This window comes from Fulmarus glacialis, unplaced genomic scaffold (assembly GCF_000690835.1).
Source record: "Fulmarus glacialis isolate BGI_N327 unplaced genomic scaffold, ASM69083v1 scaffold18271, whole genome shotgun sequence".
NCBI classification, from domain to species: domain Eukaryota; kingdom Metazoa; phylum Chordata; class Aves; order Procellariiformes; family Procellariidae; genus Fulmarus; species Fulmarus glacialis.
Genome location: NW_009193622.1, coordinates 1 through 10,609, shown reverse-complemented (window position 1 = coordinate 10,609; position 10,609 = coordinate 1). Strand labels below are relative to the sequence as shown.

General features: G+C 37.8%; 1 protein-coding gene across 1 annotated transcript; it reads right to left on the bottom strand.

The window, feature by feature from the left end:
• Positions 1-4,581: 4,581 nt before the first annotated feature.
• Positions 4,582-10,606, bottom strand: MTG2 (mitochondrial ribosome-associated GTPase 2; the record flags this gene model as incomplete). Its single annotated transcript, XM_009587519.1, has 6 exons — positions 4,582-5,174; positions 5,557-5,695; positions 7,189-7,407; positions 8,045-8,160; positions 8,801-8,948; positions 10,523-10,606. Coding segments are annotated over 6 exons (1,101 nt in total), but the record flags the coding sequence as incomplete, so codon positions are not given.
• Between the last annotated feature and the right edge of the window lie 3 nt (positions 10,607-10,609).

Genomic DNA, 10,609 nt, shown 5'->3' with positions numbered 1-10,609 from the left:
CCAAAACCAAAATATAACTTTCACAGGAATGATAGGGCTACTGATGAGATGCTGAGCTCCAAACTTACCTGTTCTTCCTACATACACTGTACAATGTACTACCTCTCCCAGAAAGCCTCATCTCTCATAACTTGTATGCAAGACAACAATCTCCAGATTACGGGCTACGGTGTCCCCAAAAATAAGAGCTCCCAAAGTAAAGATAATCTTGCTACTAGTAAAAATCCATTTTTACACAACAATGATATTCATAGAAAGATTAAGCCAAAGCATATATTCATTGTCTTTTAATTTCCATTGCAGAGTTAACAGTTCAAACAACGCATTAGCCTTCCAGCAGCCTGTCTGCTCCCTGTTTATGTTCCTCCTGCCATTCAATTAATAACTCATTAAGTTGCACACGGGCAACACACCTAACCTCTGCTCTCAACATTAACCTTACATTACAGGTGTCGGCCAATGAGCCCAGTTAGCAATAGCCTGTGGAAGACAAGACAACAAAGAAGTTAGATTGGTGTTCTGTATCCAGTAGCTCATACAAACATGTACGAACTACAGCAAGGTCCTGTTCTACCACCACTAGCATCTCTGGTTCATGGCCATTCCTGTAATTCTGTAATTTGAATCAATATTTAAAAACAACAGGTTATGAGCATTTAAACATGTTCAAGTCGGAGTACCTATTCACTTACCACAAATGTCCTTAAAAATAAAAATCACTATGAAGAGGCTTAATAAATACACATACAATAGTGAAAGAAATTTTCCTGATCTAGTTGAAGATGTCCCTACCCATGGCAGGGGGGTACAACTAAGATGACGTTTAAAGGTCCCTTCCAACCCAAACTATTCTATGATTCTATGATCTTGCAATGGAAAAAGAAACCAAGTGAGGTCTGACACTTTTGGCAGCCTTCACTTTTCATTGCATTCAAGCAACTGGTGACCTACCACTACTTCAAGAACACAACTCTAAGCATACGTATTATCAGAATGAACACAGGCAGACATTACATAGCATCTGGTGTTGTGTCCTACATCTCCTGCCCCGTGCTGCTATCTGCACAGCCTCCCCAGTACTGAAAGCAGGGGGGTGGTGGCAGGCCTTGCTCTCCTCCCAGCATGGTGCTGCAGCAGAGCAGATCCACTCAGTGTAAGCTCAGTGAGGGTCTCATTTTTTTGCTGTCGGTTCAATTCATTGCAAACACATTCTGATTCACCTTAAAAAATATTATGTAATACAAAAAAAAGTGCTTTACAAAACCCTATAAGTAAAGCAGATTGCAAAATATACCATGCTTAAACACACCAATTCAGTGTTTTTAATGTACTGCAATGAGTCCTCAATATCCGTATGTTTAAAATGTGTGGTCCTTTTTAATGCTTGGTTTTACATTAGGGTTTCATTTTCTTCTTCTGTTCAATTGATACCACTTACACTTTCCAAGAACCTACAAAGGGGAAGAGGATTGCAAAAAGATATAAAAAAACCACAATCAGCACTAAAATACTCTTGTAATCATGTGCTAAAAAAAAATATTCAGAAGATGAGTACTAGAACTGTAAAGTGCTAAAAAAAATTATGGCTCAAGCTTCTCTAGGAAATATAAAATAGACTGGACTTCAATTCACATTAAAATAAGGCTTACTGTCAGAATGAGAAATAAAATCCCCCATCCCTTTCCTCTTGTCAACTTGAAAATCAAGGACAACAGCAAAGGTTTCAGCAGAGGAAAGCAAAAGCTAGTTAAGAAAGTCATGCAAAGGAAGCCACCAAAACACCTCCAAAACCTAAAACAGAACAAGCCTGCCCACCCCAACCCCAGCCAAAAAAAGAAGTGGGAAGGAATCCTATAGCACATTATTCTCCTCTGAAACAATTCATCATTCTCTCTCAACCTGATTATTTTTTCTTCTCTGTTCCTAGACGTAAGACGAGTTTCCTTTGTAAATACCTTATTTTCAGCAAAACCAGAGGTTACTCCTCAGTTCTGTACCTCATAATTAGAATGGGATGCAAGAGATATTCATGCTAATGCTGAAGGAGCACTATGGAGAAATGTGACCCAAGCTATTTACTCTGTATTGTGCTGAGCAGCACACAGCCACTCCTTTTGTTTGGCATTAACATAGGTACCTCCAGCATGAGGTTACTTGATTTGGTATAGATGTATATTGACTATAGTAAGTTCAAACTTCTACAAACAGCTGTTCCAACACTAAAGCTGGAGCTATTTGGCACTTCTCATCAACAGATGAAGGAGTATGTGCTCTTATAAAGCCTCTTCGAACCCTGTAAGGATGTGGTTAGGAACTTGGTCCCGTCATCTCAGAACAGGTGGCTGAAATGTTAACAAGGAAACAATTACATGATCAATAGGACATTCTATTCAGCTATCTAGCAACCGGCTGTGCTTTTTGCACATCAGCACACAAAATACTCCCCACTCCAAGAACTGAGGTTGCACGAGCACTAGGAAGGAAGGGTGAAAGCTCCTGTGAGTACAGAGGCTTTTAAAACAGCCTCTGTCATTCTCAAAGACTGCCAAATACTAAAATACAGTCAGAGAGAGCACAAAGTATTTGTAGGTATCAAACGTTCTGCAAAGAAGCTGCACCAGCTTTTGTGTTCAGGCAATCTTCTCCTGGTTTTATTAAATGTGGCTGAAAAACAGGTAGCAATGGAAGGAAAAACAACAGTGAAGCCTAAAAATGCTGCACAAAACCAAACAGGAGGACAGAACTGAGTATTAACTTCTACCTAGTTCAGTCTGGTAAATCCCATGGGTGAAGCAAGTATGAAACAGAACATGAGAATGACTTTGGGATTTAATGTTTGTTTTCATTTTTTCCTGATCATATTTATACCAGCACTGCTTATAATGCATAGATTACTTTCCACACCTGATCACAGATAGAATTCGGAATGTGAATTTAGGAGAGGTAATTATCTGTTTTGCCCATATTTTTATTTAATAATTCAGGCATTTGAGTCAACCTTGCACTTTTTCAGAATAAAAACCTGCTGCTCTTAAGAATAAGAAGGGGTATGCACCTTATTTCTTATACAGACAAAGTTAGTTCTAATTCATAATCATAATCACAGAGCTGATTCCAACACTGATACAGCAGGAGGGTGCGAGTTGAGCTTTAATTTAGAGATTGAACAAGACTGTCCCTTTCCAGTCATAGGCAGTCCACTGTTCATGGAAGCCAAGAAGGCCCGTCTTTAAAGAACGCACCATTCAGAAGCATTAGAGATGAAATCAAACAAAATGTGCAAAGTGAGAGAAGCAGAGAGAATTATCACCTTCGCTGTAGTGTATAGAAAGAAGTAGTTAGAGGCTACAGCTGATTTTTTTTTTTTAAAACCGACCGAGTAATTCCCACTACTGCTGATACAGCAGAAAATAGCCAATTTCAGTTTAAACATAATGAAATCCTTATTTGTAAGCTAACAAAGCTTAACCAAAGACAAGTGATAGGTGCATGTTTTATAATGTACCAAACTGTCCTTAAAACTTAACTATTATTAACTATTTGTTTGAAAAAACAAAGCCAAGTTTACAAACATCTCATCTTCTATTTTATGATGGTGCTAATAATTTACTTTGTACTTCACTGATGTGACAAAGTATGTGCAAGGTCTGTAATTCCAGATTGCTGGTTTGGAAGGCAAAGTTAATCTGCTTTAAAAACAAGACACGTAAGTAAAGGTCTAAGAACAATTGTTTCTCTTGACTACTTAAGTATTTGTGTCTCAGCATTCCACAAGTCTGTTAGGGTCCCTTATGAAAAAGCTTAATAATATGCTTTGATAAATGTTGAATTTTCACTATCAAAATAATCATCTTTTACACAGAATATAACCAGAGTATACAGAAGCAGCTCTTCTTTCAGCATGAGGAGAGGGCAAAGACCTACTATTCTAAATGAAGATTTCTGAATTCCTAGAGAACAACATTTAAGAACACTGTCCACAAAATGACATAGTAAAAAAAAGAAAAAAAAAAAGGTAAAGAACTGTATTTTTCTTTTATTTGGAATATCTAAGCCTAGGATTTCTCAGAACATTGCTTGAGATTCCTTAAGGAAACTGGAGAGGAATTCAGAAGTGAGCCTCAAATGACTGTTCCCAGGCTAGTTTATACTTAGCTGCTGCCAGCATTTAAAGATAGTTAATTATTTATACTAACAAGGAAATAATTTCAATCATTAGTTGCAGCTGTTTCATGCTTCTCCTTCCTAAAAACACTAAGCAGCTGTGCCTCCTGAGGAAAAAAAAAAACCCCAAACAGGAGAAAAGCTTAAGAGAAGATGACTGAAAGTGGTTATGGTATAAAAACAGATAAACATGGGATCACCTTATTTTTATTTTAGAATTTTTGATTAGTGAAAATTGAGAAGTCACTTCACTCCGATTCAGAAAGCAAGCCAGCATCTTCTGCACATCCTGAATTTCAGTAATTTCTACTAGATAGTTAATTATGGAATGAAGAGAATGCTATCTAATGCCAAAGAAGATTCACGTTTCCAATTCAACGCCCATCATGATTACAATTTTTAAATTTTATTGTAGAACACCTGAGACACCTCAAAGGTGAACAAACAAGCAAAAAAAATCTTTCCAATGCAGCAGTCCAGAACAAATCCACATGCTGTGCCCCATGCATTTAAAAAAAAAATCCAAAACCAAACAAAAACACATGGATGCCATCTAACCAAGTTATGATTTTTTTTTTTTTTTCCTTCCAGTACAGTTCACAGTAGTTCTGGTTCCTACCACTTGACCGGGCTTTGCCCTCGTGATTGTTCTGTCTTCACGTAAGTGTCATACAGTTCTCTCAAATGCAGCAACAGTTCCTCTAGGTTGTCTCCTGTCAATGCAGACATTGCAATGACTCGGTCATCTATCTGTTCTTTAAGGAGCGGCAGATTGATCCTGGACTGAGCAAGGTCAATCTTATTCCCGATGACAACACAAGGCCTCTCAGACAATCCTTTTTTATATTGTTCCAGTTCATATTTTAAGTCTTGCAGCTGAATCCATGGCTGAGACACAGAGAGATCCACCACGTATAAGAGAAAGCTGCAGCGCTCAATATGCCTTAGGAAGGCCATCCCGAGCCCCCTGTTTTGATGGGCACCTTTTATTAGGCCAGGAATGTCAGCAACTTCAACAAGAGAAATTTCACAGTGAATCCAACATATCCAACAACAACAAACCAGAAAAAACCCAGTCTTTTACTGGCCAGTGCAAGTACTTTTAGAATTACATCTCAATCATCAATATTAAAGCATACCTCATATTAAGTTTGGCTGCTACTATCTTTTAAAACCCCTAAATGTAGATTATTCCAGTGAAAACAGAATACAGATTGCTAGTTTGATATTAAGGGCACAAATAAGTGAATGTGAAATGGGCTTTCAGTATTGTTTTGTTTTAAGTTCCTTAGAACTAGCAAGAATTCCTCAGCACTGCTAAACTTACTTTTGCAGCATTTCAAAGAATAACCCAGGTGAGACAAATTGCTACCAAGGTACTACAATTCTTACCTGCTACTTGTTCATAGTCTTGATAGTGGACAATGCCAACATGGGGATTTAGGGTTGTGAACGGGTAGGCAGCCACTGCTGGCTTTGCACTGGAGATTGCTCTCAAAAGCGATGATTTGCCAGCATTGGGAAAGCCCACCTGGAATACAAACACTCATTAAAGCCACAGTTCTAGGTTAACCCCAATAAAAAAACCTGTAAGCTTTTCCAGATGCGGCAAGATTCTTCCAGCATGAATATAACAACATTAATTTTGCGTACTTAGTTCTGAAAAGCATTCTGGTTTCCTTTTTTTTTTTTTCCCTCCTAAACCCTCTTTTATTTATATGTGTATTTTCTCATAAACCTTAAATAAATCATACATAGAAGGGTCCCCTTAACTTTTTTTGTGCCATCTTAAGTGTTTACTTTGTTCAGAGCCAAAAGGGTATATACCATAAGATCTCTTTTACCCTGAAATAATGTTATGACACTTTGCCCTGCACTTCCCATTTTATCTGTGTTTTCTAATTCGGATTTATTATTTTCCAAAAGAATTCAGAATTGGCTTTGTCCCCAATTCAGTAACGTGGTTTGGCCTACAAGTAACCAGAATGCCTGTAAGTTTGGGATCTTCATAGTCTCGACATCAAAGAATTAAATTGAAACTTGGCCTTCTGGGGAGAAGGCAAGAATTTAAACAAACCTATCCCAGAAATGAAGTTACTCTGGGATATCCTATAGTTGACATAAGATAGCTGCATAGATGGTCAATAATCCCCAGATGAAAGTAAATCAAATCCTAAATTCTCCTATTTGCTGATGTCAGACACTCTGAATTCTTGTCAGAGGAAGTAAGTACAGGACAGATTCATCTCAGATTTCCAAATTAGCGCCAAAAATGTGAGAAGTGGACCAGAGTGTCCAGCTGGTCAGAGAATTAAGTGTATTGACCCACCAATGCCAACTCTTTTCTTCGTCTCTAAATAAATTCACAAAATTCTGCTAGACCAGATGGTTATTCTGCAGTTGTTGAACTACAGCAAGAACTCTTTGCAGCAAAGCATAATTTTAACAGCTTTATCAGCTTGTGTTAAAACATTTCCATACTTAAAAATGAAAACAGCTTAAGCCCTATTGACTTGGCATTCATATCTAAATAGTGTTTTCTTTTCAGAGGATGCTAAACCTGGAACTAACAAAGTCAAATGTTTAGTATCGGTAAGAAGAAAAACATAGGCATGAAATAGAAGATGATTTGAACTTTATCGATTTTCTTTTTTTTAAAAAAACCAAGAAAACAGAAATTTAGAAGAACTCTCCATACTGTACTGTTCATCTGCAGAACTGGCAGACAATGCCTGCTGTACATCATCAGCGAGTCTGTTAATCACTGATGAATCTTGCACATTGCTTTTCTATATATAGCGTTGATTTTAGCGAAAGTAGGATAATGTCAAGTAGCAAGAGAGTGACAGCTCTGCAAATCACTTTGGACACCCTTCTTCCAAGTAACAGCAAGAAAGCATCGAGTTGCATCTCTAAACAAGCAAGCCAAAAGGCTAACAAAAATGTTATCAAACATTATTTCTTCAGTCAGTCAAACGTCATCCTACAATGATAAAGAAGTTGAAGAACCATAGTGACACTCACCAATCCTGCATGAGCTGTTGTCTTGAGTTCCAGATGGAGGACCCTTTCCTGACCTGGCTCTCCTGGAGTAAATAATGTTGGAGCTCGGTTTTCATTGGAAAGAAAAAAGCGATTACCTTTCCCTCCAGCTCCTCCATAAGCTGCAACATACTCTTCACCATGTTGAGTGAGGTCAGCCACAACTTTCCCATTCTCCTTAACCAATGTACCTACAGGGACCTTGAAGTGAAGAGAGATGCAAGCATTACACTGAAGCTCAAACTCTGCAACAGAGCTGTCTTCAGCAGATCCTTTACCAGCTGATTTCAGATTTGTTGAAAATTATTCCTCCATATTCTCAAGCTGGGGAATCCAAAAAGAGAAGTGTACTTCATGAGGCTCACTTTCTGGTCCCAAACAGCACTGTCAGACATTTACACTTCATTAAAATGTTAACAGTACCATAAACCTCTTTCTCTCCTTTTATTCAAAGAAGCCTAAGCACAGTAGTGAGCTAAGAAACATATACTAGGTGTGCACCAAAACAGGCATGTTGAAGGGGAAAAAAAAAAAGTATGAAAGAAAAAAGTCTGCTCCTATTTAAGAAGTTCTGTGTTCTGATTGCTCTAGGCATACGGCCCCTAGAAGTAAAGCAAATCAGAATTGTATTTGTTTTGGCCAGATGTACCTTCCAAAGAAGTCTAATTTTTACAAACAATTTAAAGCAGCTTGATCTGCCTGTGTGCCAACGAGCCCTGTCTCAGCAGAGAGGAAAAAAAAGCACGTGAGATTTTCCTCACAATAAGGTCATCCACCTTGAAAATCAGCAATGTTAATACAAAGCTAACAGACTAGCATGCAACCTTAATTTACTTACTTTAACATACATGTATGCACCATTAGCTCCATAACAGTTTTTGCTTCCTCCTTTCTCTCCGTGAAAACCCTGATAGAAGGGGAGGACTGAAGAAAGTGATTTCATTTGCTGGTCAGCTGTAAAGCAAAATACACATACTTTAAACACATTGTGTTAGCAGAACAGGCACAGAAGAGCAACCTTTTGACTGTTCTTTCCCTTTTTGAATGTTGCATGAATACATATCCTATTTACTGTCTCAACAGTAACATATCAGGGAAAACTAATATTAATATAAGTTGTGATGAATTTTAACTGTCTTTACTCAGGTTTATTAACCATGCACTTTATTACATGGTCAATCCAGAATCAACCATTACAAAATACTCCGGAAAATGCATTTGCTAGATTAGCAGATTTTGCAGCAGGGTGGTGGCAGAAGCAGCTTTATCCATCTTAAGAGTAAAATTTGATCAGATCCCAGCCTTATCATAACATAGTCAGGCACCAGCCACTAAAATGTCTGCAAAATATCTTGATTTTCCAAATGCTTTCTAAGGCTGTTAGTGTCATTTATGTCCCTGTTATCACAGCTCAGCACAAAGCTTAAAAAGCAAAGACATGTTATACAGAAATAACCATTTTAACATTTTTGACGTCACATTCACCAGCTCCCACCATACAAACAGGGTGTTGTAGGGTTGTTTTTCCTGGGGAGGTGGGGTGTTAAGGGATAAGACAACAACAATGAAACAAAACAGAGTTAGTGAGTTTTACCTTTCAAAATGACATGACCCCCATCACCTCCATTTCCACCATCAGGACCTCCAAATATTTTTCTGGGTTCACTATAAAAAGAATGACCCCCTCCTCCTCCTTGTCCTCCAACCACACGCACTTTCCGGTGATCCACAAAATAGCGCGTCTGTAACAAGGATGGGTTTTGTACCCTTTAAGTGCAGTTTATCAGAGTCATCTTCCAACAAGTTGATTGTTCTGCAAAACTTAGTAATAGGCAGACCTGCTATGTCATGACGAGTTCCACTCAAAAGCAAAAAAAAATTTAAAGAAATCAGAACTCTGCTGTCATTCACAGATCAACTAAATACAGCACACTAAGTGTAATATTACAGAAAAACAGATCTCATTTTTCAAGTTTTTTTTAAGAATCCCCTTAGAAGTACATACCTGAGGCTATGTCGATATAACCTAATGCAGCAGCTCAGATACCAAAAGTGCAAAATTCACATTAAGGCAACTAATAACAGGAAAAGTATCCTTACAGTTACGTAATGCTGACAGGTAGCTCAAGAGAGCTACGACACTATAAGCCAAAATCACTCAGTAACTCTGTTCCTACTCATGAAAACAAAAATTTTAAAAAATTATGTACATAAACTTTTTACTTCTTTAAATCGAACTGAAATTTGCAAAAAAGACATAATGCATGTGTCAGGATATTCTCATACTGATTCACGCTTCCTAGACCAGGTGATAAAATTAAGGCAAACTTCAATCTTCTAACAATGAAGAAAAATATTAAAGACAAAGAATAAAAAGTATTTGCAAACAGAATAAGTAGGGGAAATCTTAATATATGCCACAACCAGTTGCTCAAGGGCTAAAAAAAATATAGCGTAAAGAGAATTCCAGATCTTGGCTCTATTTCTGACATTAACTTAATATTTGACTTCTGGCAAACTAATTATGCTGCACTATGTTTCGGCTTTTTTTGTCAGCAAAATAGGTTTTATGATATTTACCTATCTCCAGGAAGTGGGCTGAAACCCCCAAGGGAAAATACATTTTTTGTACATTCATATAGGTAGGTGAAATTGTTTACATACCGGGATAAAAAGAGAAAGCATGACCTTGACTGTGGTAACTTTCCAATTCTGTGGATTACTAAGGGACTTCATAATGAGAATGAGCAATAAAGGTCACTTTAATTAAATAGGCCAAACAGTACGCGAGGGAGAAAAAGTCTTGTTAGTATTACGATACCAAGCAACTGAAAAAAAACCCTAACTCTTGATAATTAAAGTTATACTATAACCAGTGATTTCTTAAAAAGCGTCTTTAGAATAGTATTTGGCACCACCACACGGCGAGACAGGAAACTATTCCTTTAAATGGGAAGTGATTTATTGATCATTAGAAATTAAGAATAGAAAAAGAATATGAAGAAAAAATTCCGGGACCCTGCAGTTTCTCTCACATAAAATGTTTGGCAGCTAACTACTATGCAAAACTATAAAACCAGTGAGAAACAAAACAATATTCCGATAATGTCACATGGCAGACCTACTTCCTCACTATTCACAAAGTTAATCAGATTTTAGAAGGATAGTCCCTCACATCAAGAGCATATACTTGATCACTGTGAGGAGAAAACAGCAAGGAGCAGGTAAGCTCTGTTTTCTAACGCCTGCCTGGGAGGTGACCACCCAGCAAGGTAACTGCACTGCACACTAACAGCTGATTTACTCCAGAACTTACCAGTTTCCTTTCCGAAATGACTCTTTTTTGCCTCAGCCGCCTGTTCTTTGAGCACCTCGCGCAAGCAGTGGAGAAAGTCGGCTGCCG